Source organism: Benincasa hispida, chromosome 3 (genome assembly GCF_027475165.1).
Source record: "Benincasa hispida cultivar pf3 chromosome 3, pf3_genome.v1.1, whole genome shotgun sequence".
Taxonomy (NCBI): Eukaryota; Viridiplantae; Streptophyta; class Magnoliopsida; order Cucurbitales; family Cucurbitaceae; genus Benincasa; species Benincasa hispida.
The window spans coordinates 15,063,457-15,088,918 of NC_143480.1; the positions used below are offsets into that span (position 1 = coordinate 15,063,457).

The 25,462-nt window shown below is 33.3% G+C and overlaps 3 protein-coding genes across 5 annotated transcripts; 2 read left to right on the forward strand and 1 right to left on the reverse strand.

Annotated features, from left to right (window-relative positions):
- Positions 1-8,234: 8,234 nt before the first annotated feature.
- LOC120073944 (Adenine nucleotide alpha hydrolases-like superfamily protein) lies at positions 8,235-10,186 on the forward strand. The gene is made up of 4 exons (XM_039026869.2): positions 8,235-8,792; positions 9,369-9,487; positions 9,565-9,674; positions 9,759-10,186. The coding sequence occupies exons 1-4, from the start codon at positions 8,420-8,422 to the stop codon at positions 10,009-10,011; spliced, it is 855 nt and encodes a 284-aa protein (XP_038882797.1). The 5' UTR covers positions 8,235-8,419; the 3' UTR covers positions 10,012-10,186.
- Positions 10,187-10,205: 19 nt separating this feature from the next.
- Positions 10,206-24,882, reverse strand: LOC120073943 (serine/threonine-protein kinase D6PKL2-like). Of its 3 annotated transcripts, XM_039026868.2 has the most exons (7): positions 24,824-24,882; positions 24,635-24,714; positions 20,866-20,972; positions 16,602-16,705; positions 15,490-15,646; positions 12,866-13,958; positions 10,206-11,311 (listed from the first exon to the last, which is right to left on the reverse strand). In XM_039026868.2, the coding sequence occupies exons 6-7, from the start codon at positions 13,822-13,824 to the stop codon at positions 10,429-10,431; spliced, it is 1,842 nt and encodes a 613-aa protein (XP_038882796.1). In that variant the 5' UTR covers positions 13,825-13,958; positions 15,490-15,646; positions 16,602-16,705; positions 20,866-20,972; positions 24,635-24,714; positions 24,824-24,882; the 3' UTR covers positions 10,206-10,428. The 3 variants fall into 3 exon arrangements, with proteins under 3 accessions (XP_038882796.1, XP_038882794.1, XP_038882795.1); XM_039026866.2 differs by lacking the exons at positions 15,490-15,646; positions 16,602-16,705; positions 20,866-20,972; positions 24,635-24,714; positions 24,824-24,882 and adding an exon at positions 14,435-14,936; XM_039026867.2 differs by lacking the exons at positions 15,490-15,646; positions 16,602-16,705; positions 20,866-20,972; positions 24,635-24,714; positions 24,824-24,882 and adding an exon at positions 14,281-14,612.
- Positions 21,469-23,925, forward strand: LOC120073942 (Tetratricopeptide repeat (TPR)-like superfamily protein). The gene has a single exon (XM_039026864.2). It carries the CDS (start codon positions 21,566-21,568, stop codon positions 23,720-23,722), a length of 2,157 nt encoding a protein of 718 aa, XP_038882792.1. The 5' UTR covers positions 21,469-21,565; the 3' UTR covers positions 23,723-23,925.
- Positions 24,883-25,462: the final 580 nt, after the last annotated feature.

Sequence of the window (25,462 nt, forward strand, 5' to 3'; positions counted from 1 at the left end):
TGCGCGTATGCGTTGATCTTGGCAACTTACTTTCGTTTGGGCTTGCCCCCATGTGTGTCATGCGGACATCCAACTACGGGTAAGAGCATTTCACAACTTAACTCTTATCAACATGGGTTTCCCCATTGCGTTGACAGTGGAGTTATTATTCTCAATTTTTTTTTAAGAAATGATCGCAATGTAATGAACGCAATTCTCCGAGATTGCTGCCACCCTCAAACTTAGAGGTCGACAGTGTTCTCACCGCAAAGCTAAAAACAAACTTAACGGGAATTCGATAACCAATGTTTGAGTGAAGGTTTGCACAAAATAAAACTTAAGACTTTCAAAATTTAAAGAAGCTTTTAAAAGTGAGGAGAGCCTTGCGATGTTCAGTTAGTGGATGCGGTGAATTATACGTACCATCATAGATGCATCGCAAAGGAACGCAATCGGATAAGGAGAATTTCAAAAGGATAATGCATAAAAGATAACAAGAAAAGGATCTTAGGCGGAATACTGCATGCGACCATGCTTTGGAATTCATGCGATCGAAGCCATGCGTTGAAAGATGGGGAGAATTCTTCCATTATAACCACTCACCGTGGAGAATTATTGTCGCACCTACAAGGAGCAAACGTACCACAACCAAGGAAGCAACCGCATATCCAAAATAACAATAAAAATAATAACTAAACTAGAAAAGCAAGGTAAAGATAGAGTAGAAGACGTCCTTGGAGAAATTGGAGTAATGTCACCGTAAGGAGTCTCCCATGCAGAAGATTGCTCTCGATTGCTTAGGTCAAGGGGTTTGCCCTGACCTTTGGAACTTCCGGCAATTGGTGGGTGCATACGGCCATCATGCACTTAGAACTACGTTCAACTCATGCGACTGATTGCCCTTCTACCTTGGGGTTAATACTAGCTTTCGGCGCATCGCCTATACTTCAATATTGTTTGCAACTTGATCGCACAAGCTACAATACTCCCAAGGTAAAAAGGTTGTCTGTAGAGACACAAAACTTAACAAACAATTAACTGCCAAGTCCCCAGCAACGGCACCAAAAATTTGGTGACGTGAAATTAGCCGTCAAAAACTTGATGACTAAAATTATGGTGAACACAATATGTGATGCATGTATTAAGGTATGCGTTTACTATCATGCATCGGTGGTCATGCGTTGGAATGAAAATATGTGTTACTATTATATGCGATAACCATGCATTCTTGTCACAAGTTTTCTTGTGCTCACGCCAAGTATAACACGAACGCAAGTTTCTCGAGTGATCCGAGGTCGAACTCAAGGACTTGTAGCTAAATGTATGCGGTGATGTGCTTGCAGCGATTGAACAAAAGAATGATGGGGAGGTATAAGTTGTAAACTACTCCTACTCCTAACTAATAGACAAAGCAGTGGGAATATGAATGAGAGATAAAGACACGGCGGGTAGTAAAATGGGTGGAAAATAGATAAAATGTGAGGATGTCTTTATCGTAACCCTAAGCTTGACCGCAAGGGAAACCTCAGCCAACGCAAACTAATGCGTTCATGCCATACACGCCCGCCGTAAATGCACGTGATTTGTAATAGTAAACGGAACTTATTCCTAAGTCTCCATTCTTGCCTATGCGATCTTAATCTAGCTCTCTCGAGCCTCGATTCTAACCTAGCTCTCTCAAGTCTTAGGTTCTTTCTTTAGACTCTCTCCCAAGTAGCTCTAAAGGTGTATTGGACGCATGCATAAGACAAGGTAACCGCAAAAGCCTGGTTGATGTAAGATCATTCTTATTCCTAGTGAACACTTGTTTACATTGCTTAATGCGACTAACCACTTACCCTCCCGAGCAGTTAGTTGCTACTGATTTTACTCATAGACAAGCATTGCGTCCGCCTATAGACAGGCGTTGCTACAGCTTCACACTAAGCAAATAAGGTTTTCTCACAACACTCACGCAATGCACACCTCCCGGTGGTTTGCTACATGCTTCATATTCCTATGCCGCATGACTAAGTATGCGATACTCTAGCAATCTCACTAAATGATGCAATGAAAGTTAAGGATGCTAAGTAATGAAGATGGAGATGGAGTCCAAAGAAATTATAGAAATGCATTGTTCACAAAATGTATTAATTTCTTAAGCCAAAATGTAATACAATACAATATAAAAAAAGAAGAGAAAATGAAAGGACCAGCTAGAAGCAATGTCTTGCCATTGCTTCCAACAGATGTGTGTCAAGGCTGCCGGTGGTACCATGGATGGGCGGTGGAGCAGACTCTCTCGAGCTCGGAATGGATGAAGGATATGAAGAACTCTCAAGCTTTCCTCTCACGCGTTCGTCTAAATCACAAGGATCCGCCCAAAGACTGAAACTTGGATGATCTGAAATTATGCTCAACGGCTTCAATTTATGGAGCTTGATCGCTGACAGCATTAATGAACCTGCTCTGATTTTGACATTCGTGGCGTGATGGTCCTTAAAAAGAAAATACCAAAAGTCGAGAACCAAACGATGATAAACCAAACCAAATAAAAACCAATCCAATGGTTTTGTTCTTTATTGGAGATTGGTTTGGATTTTTTTTTTTTTTTTTTTTTGTATAACTATTGGTTTGGTTCGGTTCTTGGTTGGTCCAAAAATCGATAAAACTAAATCAACCATCACCTCTGATGGAGGACATAAGTAGAACTCAATCACAATTGACAATGTACTCTTTTGAGATTAGATGTTTGGATCTTCATACTCCATATTTATGGTATTAAGAAAAAAAAAATGAAGTATATATTTCATATGACTATTTTTATTTTTATTTTTTTTAGGCAATGCATGACTAGGAAATTATGAAATATGTAATAACATTAATTAATTTTATACTAAAATAGAAGATGATTTGCATATGATTTATCAATGGAATTAAATCTATCTTTATCAAAATTTCACAAATTTGGGACTATTTTTCAAGATATTTCTTTTCCCAGGAATATGGAGTAATTTGATAATCACACATGATTGTTAGCAGAAATAAAAACTTTTTTAAATATCAAAAAAATAAAATAGTTGTCAAAAGTAAGTTTAGCTCAATGGTAATTGACATGACTTTTCTCCCTAAAAGTTAGAGGTTCAATCTGGTACTGTGTTATCGTGTTGTATTAAAGAAAAAAATAAAGAAAATGATTATGTTTAGGCTAAATGGTGTTTTAATATAATATTCAATAAGTTTGGGTACCCTTTAATTTAGGCTCCATTTGATTAGTTTTTAAAAACTTGTTATTGCTTTTAGATTTTGGTTAATAATTCAACTCTTATACTTAAGAAAGATGCAAATCATAATAAGAAAATGAGAGAATATAGACTTAAATTTTAAACAAATAAAAACAAAAAATAAAATGATTACCAAACAGTATCTTAGTTTTTATTTTTAAAGAGTTGCAATATAGTATCTAATGTTTTGAAATTTTCAATTTAATCTCTCATTTCATAATACTTAAGGGGTGTTTGGGATAAGGAGATGAGATGACACTATAGGAAAAAAAAAAGGTCTACTATAGCTTTGAAAAAATGATACGTAGGTCTATTATTGCATTTTGTTCAAAGTCGTGACAGCTCATGCTATTAAAAGTATTGAGCTTTTTATAGTACTTTTTAAATGCGATCGAAAAGTTCAAATTTTTACAACGTTTTGTTACATGCTATAATAAGCTTCCTTCTATAGCACTTGCTAAATGCTATGAAATGTTTGAGTTTTTATAGCGTTTTGTAGATGCTATAAATACAAGTTTCAAATAGCACATTTAGTCTTTGTAACACGTAAGATAACGTTTCTAAAAAAGGTATAAAATCACTTCTATAGCAAAAATATGTAGCTATTATTTGTCTACTATAGCATTTGTTTACAATTATAATTATTTATTTAATGAAAGCTATAATAAGCCTTGGTGTCAACGTTTTGTATTCATAGTATTTATTAGCTTTTTATAGCTTTAATGAATCCTATTGTTGCATATATAATAACTTCTCAAATATGTTCATAATCCTATTGTTGCATTTCATACATTTCTACATATAAGAAATCAAATAAAATTATATTTATATAATCCCCAAATAAATATTATCAAAATAAGCATTCAATGCAAGATTCATATATCCCAACAAAAAAGATATATATTAATGAATACTAGAAACTTGGAGATGAAATAAAACATAACTTTATAAATTACAAAATATGTCAATATCAAATTCAAAATAACTCCAACTTAGTTGTCTATGTAGTCGACCACAAAATACTTGAAGATGTATGCACTGTTAGTCTTTCATCAACTTACAAAAAAAGTGAAGTAATAAAAAGTTTAAGTGCCACATTTTTAATTTGCCTGCCCAAAATTTTAGAATTTTTAATAGCCGTTTGTAAAAATGTTGTTAATAAAAGCTATATTATAAACAAATTGTTGTTGCATGAGATGGGTTGAGATATGAACACAACTCAATACCATGTCTACCAACAGTACGTTCAACCTTCGTCACCACGGATTCCTTGATGCTCAACTACGACAACCAGCTTTGGCTACCACCTCTAACGGCCAACTTCAAAAACTACCACCAATGACCAACTCTGGCAACCTCCGATAGCAGCCACTCCACCAACTCCAACGACCATTATTTTAAATTAGGACTACTATAAAGTTACATTTTGTCGACACATGAGTTTTTTGTTTTACTGACGCTCGTGATATAAAATCGTCAATAAAACCTTAATTAAAGCTTAAAAATAACTATTAATTTAAAAATGCATATAAAACATCAATAAATATTTATATTTAAGTTGACGCACAAAATTGTCAATAAAAACACATTTGTTGACACAAAAGTACGTAAGTTCTATCAAAACGTTGAATTCTCGATTTTTTTATTAGTTCATAGTATTTTATAGTCGTTGTTTATAGTAATTTGATATTAATAAGATCACTTTTATCATGTAAGAAATCATACAAATTCGTATGTAAAAACACTTTTGAGAAAAAAATTGTCAGACACATGAGTATTTTTATTTTAAGAATTTTTTATCAAAAGTGTTAAAATAAAAATGACTTAACTAGAAACGTTACATGCACAAATTTACAAAATGATTGCTTGAAAAAATTGAAATGCATGATCCAAAAAGTAAACCCTAAACTTCATTTCCCAAAGCTCTCAACAATATATGTGCTTAAAAAAACAATAAAATAAAGTGCATTCTATAGTTTTCAAAAAATATATATATAATTATTGAATAAAAAAGTTTCCAAACAAAATTAAATCGAACAAAATTGTATGTAAAAAACTTTTGAAAAAACATTGCCAGATATATGAGTGTTTTATTTTAAACAGTTTTTATCAAAAATGTTAGAATAAAAATGACTTAACTAAAACGTCACATGCACAGAGTTGTAAAATGATTGCGTAAATTGAAAAAGAGAGAGAGAAAGAAATGCTTAATCCAAAAGTAAACCCTAAACTTCATTTTCCAAAACTCCCAACAATACATATATGCTTAAAAAACAATAAAATAAAGTCCAATCTCTACTTTATTAAAAATATATATGCAGAAGTATTGAATAAAAAAGTTTCCAAATAAAAACAATCATCACAAAAATAGATTATTTATGCAAAAAAAAAAAAAAAAAAAGCACCAAATATCCCTAACTAGGGTATGCACAGAGGCACCGAAAACTAATTCGACTGACCTAAATTGATTGAATTAAGGTCGATCGGTCGGGACTAGGGCTTGGTCGGTTAGTTGCCGGTTTTCCTATAAAAAAATGTGGAAAATCGACTGACCGATTAATATATATAATTTTTTTTAATTTTTTAAAAAAATAGGTTTAAATACTATTTTAGTCTCTGTACTTTCAAAATATTCATTTTGGTCCTTGAACTTTTAAAAAGTGACTATTATGGTCCATTCATTTTCATTTTTACTTCATTTTTAAGGGATCAAAATGGTCCTTTTTTTAGAGTTAAATGATCAAAATGAACTTAAGGTGAAAGTACAATGATCAAAATGAATATTTTGAAAGTACAAGGACCAAAAGAAACCAAACTTGAAAGTATAGAGACCAAAATATACATTTTAAAAGTATAAGAGATCAAAATGAACCAAAGCCAAAAGTATAAGGATCAAACCTGTATTTAAACCAAAAAAATAAGTATAAAAGTAAGCACACTACCATCATCCCAAGCCTACTGCCTTAGCATTTATTTATTATTCTTTTATGTTGCCTAATTTCCAAATCCATTACATGATTGATTTAAATTTTTTTCATTAAAAAATTATTAATTTAAATTTTAAAAAGTTGCAAATTATATTAACCTAACAATAACACTTCATCAATTCATATTTTCTTTTCATTCACCTTGGCTTTGCTTGTTAAATTTTTTTTATTAAAAAAAAAAGACAAAAAAAACCAAAAAAAAGGACAAAAACTGACTCGATTGACCGTCTGTCAGATTTCACATTTTTTTATTAGTTTTCGTTGTCGATTTTCTCTTAAAATTGACATTGACCAACTGATGCAAATCCTACCCTTGACATATGAACTCGACATTCCAAATATTCAAAACATAGACATGTGAACTTTACAGACATATAAACTCAAGTTAGCACGCCAAATAACTTCTGAGTGAATCATCCAAAAGTTTGGAAGAAAAGCATTTAAGAAAAGAAGATTCAAATTTTCTATTAATTTATTATAAATTTAGAGAGCTAGAAAGTTTCCACTCCTAGATAAATTTGTTTGTTCTCTAATTTTTTTGTCAATTTACCAAGTGGTGTACCTTTAAGTTTATCATCAACTAAATTTACATTTGTGGACGAACTAAACTCAAAAAAATGTTAATACATAAAAGACTAAATTGAAAAGAAAATACCCAAACATTATGAGGACAAAAGCATATATTAACCATGTCCTTTTTTAATATCAAAGTAAGCCTCAATAAAAACTAGGTTTAAATAGTATTTTGGTCTCTATATTTTTAAAAGTTTTTATTTCAGTCCCTATATTTTTAATTTTGGTTCATTTTTATTCGTATACTTTTAAAATATTCATTTTGATTCTTATATTTTTAGAAAATGACCATTTTGATCCCATCATTTTTCACTTTTACTTCATTATTAAAATTTCACAAAATAGTCACTTCTTGAAAGTTCATAAACTAAAATGAACCAAAATTGAATGTATAAAGACTAAAATAAATATTTTAAAAATTCATTAACTAAAATAAACCAAAGTTGAATGTATGAGGACTAAAATGAACATTTTGAAAGTTCAAGAATCAAAATGAATCAAAATTGAAAGTATAATAACCAAAATGAACCTTTTAAAAATATAAGAACCAAAATGATGAAAAACTAAAAATATAAGTACCAAATTAGCATTTTTAAAAAAAAAATCTAAATCTCATTACATTGACTTAGAAAAAAAAATGGAAATATTATAAATGGCAATTATCAGAGATATTCGAATATTCCAATGGTATTTTGCTATTATGTCAACTTTGACAGCCACCTGCATCTCTGGAGACTATATATAATTATTTCTTGGGTTATAAATTTAAGTACGGCAACTTATAATTAATTTATTAAAAAAAAAAAGGAAAAAGAAACTAATCCATACATGCAAACTCTTTTTAAGTACAACAAATAGGTATCTTCCAACTTCAAAATATATATATACACATATTTACACACGGTAAACCATACTCCCTTTAATTCAAATACACATGATTTAACTTCTTGTTATCCACCTAAAAATATAATTATCATAAAATTTCAATTTAAACTATAATTTTCATGACTTAAACTAATTCATTAAACTAAGGATTTAGTTTTTGAACTTTCGCTTGCAAGCAATTTAGTTCATGTAATTTCATATAGTAACTATGTAGTCTTTTAACCATACTATAAAATAATTTAGTCTTTCAATGAGTTTGACAGTTCAATTTTTAATATTTAGGCTCCAACTTTTCCATTATAAATTTTGGAGTCCAATTTTAACACTTTATAAATTTAAGGACATAAATTTTATAATTGAAAATTTAAGAGTGTGTTTACGATTACCACCCCTCCATTTATATTAAAATAGTTTTAAAATGATGTCCCATTGAAATTATCATAGAGATAAAACCATTTCACAATGGATAATAAAATATGTGGAAGAGACCGTACAAAAACAAGAAGTCAAACCTATGAAATTAACCAAATCCGTTATTTGAAGAGCCGTTTAAATTAGCATCATCCTCCGTCCAAAAAACATCACTCCAAGAAGTTGGAAAACTGTAACACACACCCAAAATCAAAGCCCCCATTTTTCAATATCGGATTTCATTTCTGTTTCTTCACCTTCTTCTTCCCCAAGATTTCTCACCTCAAACAAATCAATCCCAGTTCCCCATTTTCATCCGCCATGTCGGCGTTGCCATCTGCGGCGGAGGCCAGGGAATTTCACTCCGATGAAGCGTTCGAAAGTGAGTTCAGCAATTACAGATACAGCAGCAGCATAAGCGAGATTGAGGACGAGAATTCGGCAGAGACGTTAGACACTAAAGGAAAAAAGGTCTCGGCGGCGGCGTTAGAGAGTATTAGAGAAGATTACAGTGGTGGGTGTTCCTTCTCGTCGGATGCTCTGAAATGGGAGGATTGTGTTTATGTTGGAGTTGGGAAAAGCGATTCCAGTATGGAAGCTCTTCAATGGACGCTCAAGAACGCCATTACAACTTCCACCACTGTTGTTTATCTCTTACATGTCTTCCCTGAGATACGTTACATTCCCAGCCCATGTAATTATATTTCTGGACTCTCTGTTTCTCTTTTTGTTTCTTTTGACAGAAAATTTTTGGTCAAAAACTCCATATACTCTCTCTTTTTTCTCTATCTCTGGTCAAAGCCTCATGTTTGAACTTTTAGCTTTAAGTTGGAAAGTGGCCATTTGGCATGATGGGAATGGTTCTGAGGTGATTTACTGCTTTTAGAGAATCTCTGCTCTGCTTCTGTTGTTGTATTTGACACTTACTGTTTCAGATTCTTCTTCTTCTTCTTCTTTAATGGTCTTTGCGCATGGGTATGATCTACAGTTTTATGTTTTTGAGAGTGGAAAAGTTTGAACACTGATTCTTCTTGACAAGTGGAAGTTTTTTTTCTTTTTTTTTTTTTTTTTTCTGGGTTCTGTTGGACTGGAACAGAGGATGAGTGTTTTGTTGTTACTTTTTTTAGTACTGACAACATTGATGAACAGAAACACCAGAACGTTGGTTTTTATCTTGGTTGAAGGGAAATCTATTCAGAAAAGTCATAAACTGTTGGAGATAATTATGAATCTATGATGGAGTGATCTTTGTTTGTTTCTGTGATGGCAGTGGGAAAGATTCCAATTAATCAGGTGAGTAAACAACAAGTGGCTATCCATGTAGCCCAAGAAGAAAGCAAAAGAAAGGATTTTCTTCAGAATTTTATTGATTCCTGTTCTGCTGCTAAGGTACCAACAAGAAAATGGCTGATTTCTAACCTAATGAATCTGTGATTTGTTCTCTCTCTCACTTATTGATGGAACAGGTTAAGGCAGATACTGTACTGATTGAAAGTGACATGGTGGCAAGGGCAATTTTGGATGTTATACCAATTCTCAACATAAGGAAGCTAGTCCTTGGAGTCAACAAATCCAGGTAACTTCTCTCTAGATGTGAAGACAAACTAATCAACTAGCCATACTCAAGTTTTTCTAATCATTGTTTCTTGGAAATCATTAGGAAGTTGAGATCTCGAGGGGGGAGTGGAATAGCTAATGAGATACTTCAGAAAGCTCCGGAATTTTGCGAGGTAAAGGTTGTTTGTGAAGGGAAAGAAATGAGCCAACTGGGTGGATCGCCCTCTCCTCTCTCTTCACCTCGCTACCAAGATGATAGCTTCAAGGACAATAATAATCCTAATTCCAGCATTATAGAAGCAGAACAACGAAACAATTCAATTTCTTGCATGTGTTTTAAGACTAGGTTTGTCTGAGCAACATGTACATCAAGTACATTACAATCTCTTGTCCCTAATATTGTGTAGCTTTTTTGATACCAATGTTCTTTGGTGTCTTCTGCCTATAAAGGTTCAAAGTTTGTATTCTCGATTTCTATGTAACAGTACTTCAATGAGATTAGATGAATGCAAAAGATTGTTCCTATGGATACTGGGGAGAGTCTGGATTCTGATGCTGAAAATAGCTAAAGATGTACATTCTAAAGAGTCAAGCAAAGAATCCATTCAATACTTGTGCAACATCAATTTGAAACTGTCAACAGACAACAACAAACTTACAGTGTTTCATCATCTATCAATATGCTTCTTCCTCACTAATCCCCCTGCCATACAGAAATGTTTTAGGCAGGCTTTCATTGATAAACACCCTCTATAAAGTGTACGGATTTCCCTCTAAAAGAAATCAAACTCAAGATAATTATCGGAAGCTTTTTTATCTGCAGCTGCTGCTGCTGCAATAGCAGCAGCCTTTTCACTGGTTGAGGCCACTGCATGTGGTATTCTCTCAATCTCGACCGGCCTCGGGATTTCAGGAGGAGTAGCACAACGTATTAATGCCCAATTTACACCTTCAAAGAAAGGATGCTGCTTGATCTCAGTTGCTCCACGTTTATAAGCCAATCTTTGCTGTGGTTCCTTCACTAGCAATCCTCTTATCAGATCCTTTGCAGCAAAACTCACGACCGGAGCATCTGGAAACCGAAGTGGCTGACCAACAATGTTGAATAGTGTAGCTCGATTTCCAGACCCCTTAAAAGGAGTTTTACCAAACAGTAGCTCGTATAGAAAAATTCCAAAAGTCCACCAATCTACAGCACTTCCATGGCCTTCACCCTTGATTATTTCAGGTGCCAAGTACTCATGTGTTCCAACAAAAGACATGGATCGGGCATCGGTTGGTTCTGCAATGAGCTCTGGCAATGGGCTGACCTGATTTCCCATATCAATTTTGGGTTTTCGTTCCTTCTTTGACTTGCTAGAAAAGAGACGAGGTGAGAAGCAGGTTGTAGGAACTACACAAGATGGTTGGATGCAGGAAGGCTCGATGCAAGCAGGCTGCACGCAGTAACCTGTGTTCTTTCTTAAAGCCTCAGACTCCACAGAGAGATTTTTTACAAGAGTCGGGTTAACAGCACAACGGAGAGATAGGTCAAAGTCTGAAAGCATGATGTGTCCATCTTCCCTCACAAGAACATTTTCTGGCTTAAGATCACGGTACACAATCCCAAGCATATGCAGGTATTCCAGTGCAAGAAGAACCTCTGCTACATAGAATCTGCATTATCAAAGAAGGAAAATTCAGTACCACTGTCAACTTATTTGCAAATATTACTATATAAGAGAACAGATGTTAATTTCACACGGGATATAGTCCTTCAGCCATTCTGCTTTTGCCTGGAAGATAACGTCCGGTAAAAAAGTAGGGACATTCTCATGTTACTGCTGTTCAATTCTTAAGCAACACTTCTATCAGGAAACAATACAAAGACAACCTTTCCTGATTCATTAAGTACCAAAAGTGTAGTTGATAGATGCAAATGAACCGAACACAAAATTACGAGCAATAACAGGTAAACCTGATGACTGGAATGCAATATAAATGCCACTTTCTATTATTTCTAAGGAATGGAAAGAGATTAGGTGTCATGTACGTTGGAAAACATACTTTTCTAATAGACAATCCCTCTTGACCAATTTCATGAGACAATCTAATTTGGCCTACAACATCTAGTCATTGGAACATTTTAAAGACTAACATTCTAAGTAGGAATCTATCATAGAGTTACTCATACCCTAAAGAAACATAAATTTAAGCCAGGACCAGGTAGAAATACTACCATCATAGATAAGATGAGCCAACTTGAGTAGTATCTATGGCTGTAATCCTGCTTAGACTTCTGAAAATTGAAGTATAAAAAACAAGAAAAGAAAGAAGATAAAATTAGCCGAGATCTCTCAACCAAAGAAGAAACCTAGGAAACATAACATAAACCTCATGAAACCATCTACATAAAGGTCGTGATATGTTCATGTAATTCCAGGCTACTGGTTTTAGGAGGATGCTAATTCTCATTGCCCTTTTTTCTTCACTGTACTATTATTTATAGTGGAATACTATTACATATCCAAAAAGAACTTAAATAAATGTACAGCAGGAAAAGTCTTTATAAGAACAATCAAACACAATACCCTTATCTACATAAACGTGAAACAGTTTTCATTCCTATAGTCATTACCCAAAAGATGAATCTGATGGTGGTAATACTGTATGTTTATCACACAGAGAATCATTCTGAACCTGCGATTCAAAATACTATGTTACTCTTATGACAGCATGACAATAAGCATGTGGATTGGCGTTTGTGTTCTTGATGAATGTCCTAACTATATTAAGTGAAATTTTGAGTAGAAACCGTTGAGAATCCTACTCTCAGCAAGAAAATCAGTAACTTGCACCATTGCATATGCACCTCATTGTTCATCAGATCGCCTAATGGCTGTTGAGGTAATTCATCCAGTGAGGAGAAGTTAAGATATATTTGACCAAAAACCCATTAGCTGCAAATGGAATGGGCAAAAACAATTCCTAGTAGCTTTTATTAGGGAAGGAGAGGTGATAAACAATTTAAATGTTTGTGATACTGGCAGAAAAATAGAGACGATTTTTGTTTGCACAAACAAAAAGACAAGATAGATATAGAGCAGAAAATCAGACTGCAAGATATATCGAGTTAGATCCAGGACAGTGAACACAAACATTCCATTAGCATGCATAAACTGCAAGAATGGTAAGTATGAATAAAGTGATGTATAATTGCTCTTAACTTACTTCACCGCCTGCTCAGGAAAATGCTTCCCTGGTTGCCTCTGCCTTAGAGTGTGCAAGTCTCCTCCAGGGCAGAACTCCATCACCAAGCATGAAAACTTTTCTGTCTCAAAGTGGGTGTATAACGTTGGAAGGAAGGGGTGATCAAGAGATTGAAGTATTTCTCTTTCTGTCTGTGCACGAAGCAACTTTTTACGGCTTGCTAGAGTATTTTTATCCATAACCTTCATTGCGAAATGGCATTTGGTTCCCCTTAACTCAGAGAGATAGACACTCCCAATATCCCCACAACCCAACTTCTTCAGAAGTCTAAAATGACCTAATCCCATAGCCCCATCTTTTGCACGGACAACTTGAATGGCCTCCCATCTCAAATCATTTGCTTTGTGAGGTTTACTGATACTACTACTAAAACTACTGCAAGAGCTCTCATCACTTATATCACTGCTTGTGCTCCCTCTACATATACTGCTCTTTCCACTCTCAACATAGTTACCATGGTCGCTAACCTTTGTACTTCCACTGGTTTTCGCAAGACAGCTAGTCCCATCACTTACTTTGCCGGAAAAAGAACTACTCTTTACACTTCCATATTCTGATGTTTTCTTCTCTTGGTCTAGTGAGCTTCCAGGTGAGCATTTAGTTTCATTGTGAGGGGAATCTTCTTCAGTTGATGTCTGTTTCAGACCAGGTGACGATATGCTAAAATTAAATTTTTCAGTCAACAACTTAGCAGATCCATTTTGATCCGATACCGGTGACTTTTTGTCGGAAGATATTTCCATATCCTTCTTTGAGGTACTCTTTACTGATTTAGACTGGTCAGAAGTAACAGATACAGGTTTACTTAACTTGGAAATCTGCGGAGGCAAGGGCCCAGTATCCTTTCCATTAACCATTTCACCATTAGCTGGTTTTTGTGGCTGATTTGAGGAAGCTTTGGAACCAGCAATTGAGGCCATACGGCTACTAACGAGTCTTAGAATGAATCAGATTGAAAGGGTCCATAGCACAGCAGCTGTTCTCCGAACCATCCTATCTTCCATTAGCAGCCCATCCCAATTCTCCTTCATGTCCACCGAAAGCAACGATTGATCTATGAAAAAAATGAAAAATGAATTTAATGACCCACGCAAACGGAACAGATGCAGATGCGTTACAGAGGGGAAAAACGGGCAGAGGGCAAAGAAGATGCTTAAAAAGTGAAAACAAAAGCAATGAAAATTTTGAGGCAAAAATTAACAGATGAAATGACCATCAAATCAAAATATCAGTCGAGCAACATAGCCATTGCAAATGCAGTTTCTGGGTATAATTTCAACTAGTCAAAACTGAATCAAAATTACTAAACGAACTCCATAAACATGATCAACGACTAATATGAACTTGTAAGAGCCAAAAAGCCAGATCTTTCTCACTGAACCACAGTTTTCAGTGAAACCCCATCACAGATCCAAAGCCAGGCTGCGACCCAGATGCGAGAAACATAACCAGAAGATAGGACGATGCAGACCCTTGAAGAACAAAGGCAAGAGAACCAAAAAGCAAAGCGAGAGAAGCCGAAAAGTATACCCAAAAAAGAAGAAGAAGAAGAAGAAGAAGAAGAAGAAGAAAATTTCAAGAACTGGAGCTGAGCAGCTTTGCTTTTCTTGGCAGTAAAAGGGGTGCTGTAGAAAGACTTCCCAGAATAGCTCAGCCCTGGGAGAAATGGGAGAGAGAGAGGAGGCAAAGGGACGGAGAAGAGAGTAATAAAAATGAATTTAGCTCTGGTTCTGGCGGATTAGAATAGGAGGAGAGGTAGAGAGAGGGTGAGCGGTCAAAGGCATAAAGTTATGCTCTTTCTACTCTAAATTTTTATTGGTTATTTGAACTATAACGAAAATAATTTGAAGTCGCCAAACATCTTCTGAGGTCCCGCACTGTCTATCACGCCTTTACACAGAAATCCTTCATTTCCAAGTTCATTACTACATTATTTTCTCTTTCCTTTCCCACTCCCACATCAAATTTGGGGTTTTTCTGTGTACGAATAACTCTAATTTATGTGGTTAATATCATAGGAAGGATCCTCTTTCATTCTCAAAATAAACATGTTAATTATTTATACTATCTCTCATATACTAATAATGAAGATTTGGAGTAACGAGCGCATGTGAAAGAGTTAGCGAAAGAGAAAAAAATGAATCACTTTAGTGTGTGAGAGTACTATTGTATTAGATTAATTGAACTTGTAATTTCTCATTTGTTAAAATCGTGGAGGGACGGTATGAATAATTAACATGCTCTTAGTACGTTTTGATAAAGACAAAAGATCATTCTTCATTATTTTCAAAATCTATGACAAATAATATCAACCATCTAAATTTTAAATCATTTGAAAAAAAAAAAAACCATAATTTTTTTAAAAAAAAAGGCTCACAAATTTTCTCACATGTATAATCATTTTTCCAACATAAAAAACTTGCATTATAAGAGGAAAAAAAACAAACAGATAACGTCTGATTTAGATTTTTCTAACAAACATAGTTGAAGAAAAGGGTAATTTTAAGCTCTTAAAAATAAAAGGAATAACTTCAGGTAGGAGAGAAAGTATATGTCTCCATAAAATATGGATTTGGCAAACTTACTTTTTATTGAAATTTTCGAATAAATTCACGATGTTTGTCAACAAAGAATAGTTGTTTGCCTCCAAAATCAAGCCAGGATGCGTTGTAAGACTCTGATTTGACTCGGAAAATTAGAGCAATAGTCCAAAATTCCTGCCACTTTTTCCCCTAGTAGTGCCTGCTTACAGAAGCAAAGTGCATAATTGGAATTGTACAATCATAATTAATCAAGAAAAAAATATATATAATTAGTCTAACACCATTAATTAATTTGAAAAACATGTCTCCATCTTTATTTTAAGGTAATATAATTAAGCATGTCCCTGTCAACATTATTGGACTGGTTTTGATTAATTTTCACTACAATTTTCGGTAGAAATATTTATTAATAATGTAAAGTGGGAAAGCATGCATTAAAATGGTTTATATATTTTCACTACAGAACTAAAAAAAGACAACAAATCAACTTTTGATACCCACTTACGTTTGTTTCTTCTTGGTCGTGGACAACGTTACCGATTCAAGTCACAATTCAGTCCCAATCTAAATCACATTTGGACACAAAAAGGAAATATTATTACTGCCCTTTGACTTGACCTCCCCATTTTCTTATCTACATCTTAACTAAACTTTTCCATACTTTGCTTAAGAAACTACTTCTTTCTACTCCTTTTTCTTCCATTCCATTTTTCTTATTCTTTTATAGTAAGACAATGGTTGTCGGGCAAAGTCTAAGACCCACGAACGGACCCCTAAGTTCAAGGAAATTAGGAAGTGGTATTGAAGAACACACGTCCTAAAAGAGAAAAGTCAAAGCCTCGAATTTTAGGTCAACCAGTCGAGTCGAAGGAATTATACTAATCCTCTGACTCTGCAACTTCGAGAATCGCAATCCTTCTTACATTATCGTTATTACACGTAACTACAAATAAATATTAGAGGAAAAACATTATAAATAGTCTCATCTCATTCGATAACCTTTAAAGAAGAAGTGAGTAAACTCATGAAAAAAAAAAAAAAAAAAAAAAAAAAAAAAAAAAAAAAAAAAAAAAAAAAAAAAACTTTAACCCTCTTGAGCAATAAAATGAGTTAGAAAGTAAGTTGAAAAAATAAAGGGTAATCTCAATTCTTACCTTATTGGCAGCCTATTGTATTTTAATACCAAATGGAAGTGTACATATATTAATCCCAGTAGCATTGAACCAATCAAATTGAAAGCTTTCTCCTTTCTTCGTATCTGTGCCAATTTATTACAGATTGAACATTGTTTTTAGCAATTGGAATTCAAATTCACATATAAATTAAACAATGTTATTAAGAATCACACAGCTCCATGCTTAGAGGTGCGAGCTGTTCAGCCTGTCCCACGTGCCTACGCTTCATTTTGAAATTTCAATGTAAGGTAAAAAAAAAAACCCTACTTTTAGACCGAATTTTGGATAATTAAATGTATTAGTTATTAATTTTCAAAATATATCTTTTTAATCGTCATATTTGATAGATTACGTATATTTGATCTTTGAATTTTCAAATCAAAATGCATTTTTTTAGTCTCCCATTTTTAGAATAAAAAAATTTTAAAAACTTATTGTATAAACCTTTTAAACTTCTTTTTAAAAACTCAAAGACTAAAAATTTACATTTTGAAAATTTATTAGGCAAATGTATATATTCTTAAAAACTCAAGAATAAAAAATTATATTTTGAAAATTCATGAAGCAAATGCACATTTTCAATTTAATTCTTATACCGGCATATGTCAAATTTTAATCCATTTTAAATTTTAGTCTCAAATACTACCTTATGGTTGAAATTTCCAAAAATCTATTTATTATTTATTAGTATTTTTACTATAAAATTTAAAACATATTTACATAATGGTTTTCTTTTAGGGCTGTTTTCAAATATAAAAAAATGAATCAAAATATTTACAAGATATAACAAAAATTTAGAACTATCAATGATAGATGATGATAGATAATGATAGACTTCTATCAGATCAGTGACATTGATAGACACTATCAGCATCTGATAGTTCTACAATTTTGTTATATCTTGTAAATATTTTCAACAGTTTTACCATTTGAAATAATTTTCCTTTCTTTTACATGAAAATTATTAGCTTAAATATCATTTTAGTTTTTGTACGGGAGAGTTTGTTCAATTTTAGTTTATATATTTTCAAATATCCATTTATAGCCCCATACTTTTAATAAATTCTAAATTTTATCACTCAAAGTTAATTTATTAAAATTGGCTAAATAATAACATAAATAGTTTTCACGCATATTGTTTTAAAAAAAATTAGTAAAAAGCATTAATGGATAACAAAAAAATTCTTTAAAAAATCCACAATAAACTATTTATAGGACTAAATTTAAGATTTAACATCTGAAAATATACTAAAATTCAACCATGATATTTTAATCAAACAATTTTGATTAAAAAAAAGGTAGTTAGGGTCTATTGCCTGTATTTAAGCAGTGGAAGGGTGGTCCTCATCCCATCTGATTATTATTAGACAATAGCAAGTAGCTTAAACATGACAAAGGGGTGTAAAATCAGATGAAGACACTTGGCATCATCTGCCTTATTAATAAAGTAAATTTGAATCTACAGTTTTCTTTTTTCTTTTTAAAAAATGACAATGGAATATATTCCTTAGCTAAACTTAGATGCTTCTCCCCCTTTCGATCGGCTCAATGGCTACACTGTTCGAAGCATCTTGGATGCTTCAATACAGTAAAATCAAAGGGTACCCTGTTTTTTAATTTTCAAAGAGATGCAACCAACAATGGCGCCCTCACCCTTGTATTTCTTCTTTTGAACTTAACTAGTTTTAATTCAACCATTATCTCTCTTTACCATAAACAATCAATCATTAGAATCATATTAAATAAATCCATAAGCTCCTATTCAATTGAGTGAATCTTGTTCTTTTGAAGGCTTTTCCATTACAAAATGAAGTGGGCATCTTTTATTTGTTGGAAAGGGAGGGTTTATGAGTTAGGGGCTAAAGGTGGTGAGTGAGATAGAGGATAGCTATAAGAATAAAAAGAGCTTAAAGCTTTCAAATGTAATTCATGGGTTTAAGGAAAAGGCTAGCTACGAAATTGCTTGGCAATGGGGAAAAAGAAAGGGCAGAGAGAAGGGTAGATTCATCAAGACACGAGAGAGGCTAAAGTCTAAGGACGTGTTACTTTTCACCGCTTAAGTTCATGGGCTCCAGCCATAAGCCCAGCCCAACACCTTTTTACAGAACAGATTCAGCTTGTCGTTTTTCTATTCCCAATTTTAAAAAATTGGGCAAAAACATTTTCTTGATAAATAATAAACATGTATGTTTCACCTTAAAACTTTCGTTTTCATTCAATTGGTCTTAATTTAAATGAGTGTTATAATTTTTATCCAGTTTCGGAAAAAGTTATAATTTCTATCTTTGATTTCATATTTGCTCATTCATCCACTCATTTTAAACAAAAAAAAAAATATTGTAATTTTTTTAAAAAAAAAAAAAAGTGACTTAAAATCGTGCTTGACAAAGCTGATAGGCAAGTAACATTTACTTTAAAAAACGACACAACAAAATGACAAAAAAACAACTATGATATCAATTTCTTTTAGGTTTAAATCCTATTTTGGTCCATGAATTTTGAAACTTATTCTATTTTGGTCTCTAAGCTTTCAAAAACATCCATTTTAGTCCCTGAACTTTTAAAAAATACTTATTTTGGTTCTTGTCGTTAGGATTCCGTTAACTTTTTAACAGAAGGTTGAGGTGACTTATATTTTTTATGACTATGATACCATATAAGTTAATCACCTTAAAAAATCTAGGGTTTTGAATTCAAATTAGAGGGTGAATTGGTTTTTTTATGAAGAAAATGCAATAGTCGTTTTGCCTTTCAGAATTTAGTCATTCACTTTGCCTTTCAGATTTTAGTCGTTCAATGAGATATTTTTCTCTGCTCCTCTCAATCCTTTCTTCCTCATCTTTCTTTTTAGTTATGTGATTCACTGAGGTAATATTTATTTGCAATTTCTTAGATTTTATTTTCCCTATAAGTTGCACTTTTTTGCATTTCTTAGTTTATTTTACCTTGTCATGGAATGTTTTATTCTTGTGTTTAAAAAGTTGACATAACATAATAGAGTGGAGAAGAATACATAGAAAATAAAATATTGTTGATTGAGAAAAAAAAAGTTTTACATGGAAAATAGACAGGTCCTTTATGAAACATCTTCTACACTAATATGTTAGTTATGTGATATTTTGATTTTACTCTATTTTCTTCTAATTTTCTTGGAGATTCTAATTGAAAAAATAGGACTTGTAGCATTTTTTTTTTACATAAAAAACATGAAGACTTAAATCACTAATAGTTAAAAAAAAAGGTAATTATTTTACATGATAAACTGTTGAAAATGTTTATAATTAATAGTAAAATATCATAGTTTATCTACGATAGACCGCGATAGATAGTGAAGTTTTCTTATATTTGTAAATATTTTTGTTTATTTTCTTATATTTGAAAACAAATCTAAAAAATATACGGGTTTTTTACATAAAAGATTTATAGTTGAAAAATAAATATAAGCCATAAAAAAATGTAAGCCTTCTATTACAAAGTTAATGAAATCCTAACCACAGAACGCAGAGACCAAAATAAATACTTTTTAAAAATTTAGGAACAAAAATAGACATTTTAAAAGTTGAGAGACCAAAATAAAACAAAAGTCAAAGTTGAAGTACCAAAATAGGATTTAAACCTTTTCTTTATTTAAAATCCTATCAATTTCATATCAAATAATCAAGCATAAATTTTATAGTTCATAAAATGCACATGAACTTTTTTACTTAATAGTTCTTCCAACAAAAAAATTATCAAAAGGTAAATTTACAAGTATTATTCAAGTTTGAAATAAACATTTCTCAAGTTTATGGTGCAATTTGGTGAAATTAAAATCCTATGATAAAATTTAATATATTTTATCCAGTTTTATGAGTAACATTGATTTTTCTCATAGAATTTTTAATTCTTTTTCTTTTATATTTAACTTAATGGAAAAAATATTTTTCAACTTTATTCAACATAGTAAGTGAGAGTATAGAAATTTGAACTCCGGACCTCAAGGGAGATAATTTATGTCAATTACCATCTACCCACGCTTGCTTTAGTTTCCTTCTAAATTTTAAACTCAATAAATAGGATAAATTAATATGAGTTTCAAATTTTAAAATATTTGTACCCAGCAATATTCATAAGGGTGGTTAGATTATATTTGGAGATTATAGCTCTTTTTGTCATGTTAGATGCTTTTAAATTTGGCTTAATCTGATTTGGATAATAAAGCACAAAGGTTAATTGATAAAAACTAGAGATCGGAATAAGGAACCTGAAAGAGCAAGGGAGAATAGTTCCACCGCTTCCATAGCCAGCAATCTGTCTGAACAATATGCCCTTCCCCATGTCCAATCCATCGCCCACCAACTGAACTGAAATCTGAATTACAAAATACACAGTATAATTCATAACCTTGCTCCAATTGTTGATCTATTTATAATAAATTTCCATGTGAACGTTCACAACCATGCTAACTTCACAGTCACAATATATTTCTTCTCCAATAGAGTCAGTTCAGTTTCTTCAATTTGAGACCAATCGAAAACCGAACAGATGTCCTACTAAGAAAGGAAAAACCTAGAGTTTGTAAACAAACTTAGCATTCATGAAGCTTAGTTTCTAGTTTCTACCCTATGAAACTGAAAATTAATTTAAATCGACCTTACATATTTGTATCTAATTTTTAAATAAGCAATGGTTAGTGCAATCTAGGCTATATTTATCACTTAATCTCCTCACTTTTCTATCACATACAAAAATTTTAAAAAAAAAATGTTTTTTTCATAAAATAAAAAATATCACGAGATACAACAATTTTATTAGATTATAGTTTGGATGCAGAAAAATAGGTCCATATAAGAAAGTATCCAAGTTTTTCTCTATTTAAATCAATTTACCAAATATCAAAGGCAAAAAAAAAAAACCATGCACATTCCATAGGTGCGGAACCGCCAAAACGAGCGGCCAGTGCTATGCAATTTACATCTTCGGTAGGTCATCTAGCGACGCTATCGCTGTCTACCTTCCATTCTGCATTCAAATCTTACGTTGAAGGCAAAAATTTTACTCCCCCCTTGTTGCTTTTCCGTCAGCTGCTAAGATATCCGATTAAACCTAATGATTCTACCTTCTCCTTACTCATCAAAGCCTTCGTTGTATCGTCTTCATCTTCTTCTTTTGCCCCATCATCCTGTTCTGAGAATGCAAAAGCGGAGGCAAATCAGCTCCAAACCCACTTCATTAAATGGGGATTTGACCAATTTTTGTATGTCAGTACTGCCTTTCTCGATTTGTACTCAAAATTGGGTTTTGTTAAAGCTGCTCAACATTTGTTTGATGAATTTCCTGAAAAGGATGTAGTATCGTGGAATGCGTTGATTTCGGGGTACTCACGAAGTGGATATAGTCATGATGCGTTCAAGCTATTTGTCGAAATGCGCAGAAGGGGGTTCGACCCTTGTCAGAGAACATTGGTAAGTTTAATTCCTTCCTGTGGTACTCAACAATTATTCGTCCAAGGAAAATGCATTCATGCGTTAGGTGTTAAGGCTGGTCTTGATTTGGACTCCCAAGTGAAAAATGTTCTTGCATCGATGTATGGAAAATGTGCAGATTTAGAAGCGGTGGAACTCTTATTTGGAGAGACTATTGAAAAAAATGTTGTTTCTTGGAATACCATGATTGGGGCATTCGACCAAAATGGGTTCTTTTTGGAGGCAATGCTTGTCTTCAAGCAAATGCTTGAGGAAAGAGTCAATGCTAACTCGGTGACTATGGTGAGTATCTTGTCTGCAAATGCAAATCCAGGATGTATCCATTGTTATGCTACCAAAACTGGCCTTGTGGAAAATCTTTCCGTGGTTGTCTCTCTAGTTTGCTCCTACGTAAGCTGTGGATGCATACAAATAGCAGAACTGATTTATATGTCAAAACTCCAGAAAAACTTGGTTGCATTAACCGCGATTATTTCTAGCTATGCTGAGAAAGGTGACATGGGATCTGTGGTGAAGCTATATTCCCGAATGCAGCATTTAGATATGAAACTAGATGCTGTTGCAATGGTTGGCATAATCCAAGGTATTACATATCCTGATCACTTTGGCATTGGACTTGCTTTCCACGGTTATGGGCTAAAGAGTGGGCTAATTATTGATTGTTTGGTTGCAAATGGTTTCATAAGCATGTATTCAAAGTTTGATAATATCGATGCAGTATTTTCTTTATTTCTAGAGATGCATAGAAAGACACTGAGCAGCTGGAATTCTGTGATATCTAGCTGTGCACAGGCAGGAAGGTCAATTGATGCCATGGCTTTGTTTTCCCAAATGATGTTGTCAGGTTATGGGCCAGATTCAATTACACTAGCTAGTTTACTATCTGCTTGTTGCCAAAATGGGAATTTGCATTTTGGGGAGATACTTCATTGCTATATTCTAAGAAACAATCTGGACTTAGAGAATTTTGTTGGGACTGCTCTTATAGACATGTACGTCAAGTGTGGAAGAATAGATTTAGCTGAAAAGGTGTTTAAGAGCATGAAAGACCCATGTTTAGCTTCATGGAACTCACTGATCTCTGGTTATGGCTTATTTGGGTTTGACAATCATGCTCTCCGCTGTTATACTAAAATGATGGAGAAGGGGATCAAGCCCAATAAAATCACGTTTTCAGGCCTTTTAGCTGCTTGTACTCATGGAGGACTTGTCGAAGAAGGTAGAACATACTTTAAAATCATGAAGAAAGAATTTGGTATCGTGCCCGAATCACAACATTGTGCATCCATGGTTGGCCTGCTTGGTCGGGCAGGATTATTTGAAGAGGCAATTGTATTTATCAAGAACATGGAAATCAATCCAGATTCTGCAGTGTGGGGAGCATTGCTCAGTGCTTGTTGCATTCACCAGGAAGTTAAGCTTGGGGAATCTGTCGCGAAAAAGTTGTTTTTCTCTAACTGCAGAAATGGAGGATTTTTTGTGTTGATGTCAAATCTTTATGCAGCATCAGGGAGGTGGAATGATGTAGCAAAAGTCAGAAAGATGATGCGAGAAATGGGAGACGATGGTTATTCGGGTGTTAGCCTTATGGAATGGATTTCTTTGGAAGACACAAACAGAGATTTATACTTGTGAGAACTACGTTTGAATGGATACTCTTCGCAGTGGCAGCCTGCATTTCACTTTAGAGCCCTCATTCTGAGCATACTAGGACTCGCTAGGCATTTGATGTGTAGTGCAAGTGATGTAAATATTTAGCTTCTATTTAGAACAAAATTATTAATTTGTTTTAACCATAATAAAAGCTCTGGAAAAAAAAAAATACAATGAAACAAAAACAAGTATGGTAGAATTTTATTTATGAATAAAATGCTAACCTTATCTCAAACTTCTAAAAAATTATACAAATTTTACAAATGCTTAGGAAATAATTAACGGGGATTATTTTAAATGACAAGACTGCTGAAAATATTTACAAATAATAACAAAATAAAACAGTCTATCTGCGATAGATTACGATAGACCACGATAGATATTATTTGCATATAGACACAAATAGTAGTCTATCGCGATATATCGCAGATAAATAGTGAAATTTTGCTATATTTGTAAATATTTTGATTCATTTTCTTATATTTAAAAATAGCTCATATTTAAGTATATTGAGTTATAAGTGAGGTATATTAGGATTGATTTTGTTTAGGAACATTTAGAATTGGGATTCCCATTTAAATTAGTTCAATTTTTTGTGACATTAGAAATAAAAAGATAAGTACTAGGAAGAAAGAAGGAAGAAAAGAAAGATGTAAAGCTCATGCACTGGAATGAGATTGTTTCGTATTTTAAAGTAATCTTGTCTTAAATTTAAAATTTAAGAATTGTTCCTAATTTGTATAATCAGGAGAGGAATTATAATGTCTTCTCTCATTCCCAAGCACTTACCACCAAAACCAATGGAGGCTCAAAATGTTTTCATCCAAAATTAGCAAGAATGAAGAGTGAATGCCAAAAAAACATTAATGGAGATTTGTATAAATTGTATCGTACCTTGAATGCCGAATCGCCAAAACCCAGGAAATCCAGCCAACTGCAGCTCTTTAATATTTCTTCCTCGCCTTGGTTAAAATCTTGAAGTGTGAAAGTCACTCATCAAAAACCAAGCAGACTCAAAATCTTTCTGATGCAAAATTAGTAAAAATGATGAACGCAAAGAAAATCTGTATGGTTGTATCATACCTTGAAGTTATCAGAGGAAATTATGAGCCGTTAGTCTTGACAGCTACCAACGTACTGGATCACCAAGACCCGAATCCAGCTAGCTGCAGCTTTATACGATTCCTTCCTCGCCTTGAAGGGTTAAAAAGTTTGAGGTGCAAGGAGGAAGTGAACTTTGTGAGCAAGTCACTTCTTACTTTTTCTCTTGAGTACCAATAAAATTACAGTAATCAAAGATCACTGATCTGTTGGAACACAATTTTGATGCAAAATGTTCTCCCACCACATACCAACTTTCAAATTGGTTCTCTAGTCGGTTAGATTTCAATCAGTGATCTAGTGGAACACAAATTTGATGAAATTGTTCTCCATCACATAACAACTTTCAAATCGGTCCTCTTATCAGGTGGGATCGTTGAGGATGATAAAATCATATAATTGAGCATGCTGGGGGGAAATGAACCTTTTCTGAGAAAGCAATAGAACTTCAATAACTCGGTAGCCAGCAAAACGAGGAGAATATTCATCTTAAAATCCAGAGCCACCAGGGAGAGAAATCCCCACGGACAACAATTTATCACTTGCAGAGAACATTTTAGCTAATATGACTAAACTCTGAAACAGAGATTCCAATGGACTTAATAAAATTTGCTTCCAGCA

What these genes read in the sequence shown, in the direction of transcription:
- LOC120073943 (XM_039026868.2), bottom strand. Translation starts at nt 13,824, where the DNA reads ATGGCCTCAATTGCTGGTTCCAAAGCTTCCTCAAATCAGCCACAAAAA. An exon ending in TTTCCTGAGCAGGCGGTGAA is followed by an intron (nt 11,312 to 12,865) that starts GTAAGTTAAGAG and finishes TTGATAATGCAG; the next exon opens with ATTCTATGTAGCAGAGGTTC.
- LOC120073942 (XM_039026864.2), top strand. Translation starts at nt 21,566, where the DNA reads ATGCAATTTACATCTTCGGTAGGTCATCTAGCGACGCTATCGCTGTCT.
- LOC120073944 (XM_039026869.2), top strand. Translation starts at nt 8,420, where the DNA reads ATGTCGGCGTTGCCATCTGCGGCGGAGGCCAGGGAATTTCACTCCGAT. An exon ending in ACGTTACATTCCCAGCCCAT is followed by an intron (nt 8,793 to 9,368) that starts GTAATTATATTT and finishes CTGTGATGGCAG; the next exon opens with TGGGAAAGATTCCAATTAAT. An exon ending in CTTGGAGTCAACAAATCCAG is followed by an intron (nt 9,675 to 9,758) that starts GTAACTTCTCTC and finishes GGAAATCATTAG; the next exon opens with GAAGTTGAGATCTCGAGGGG.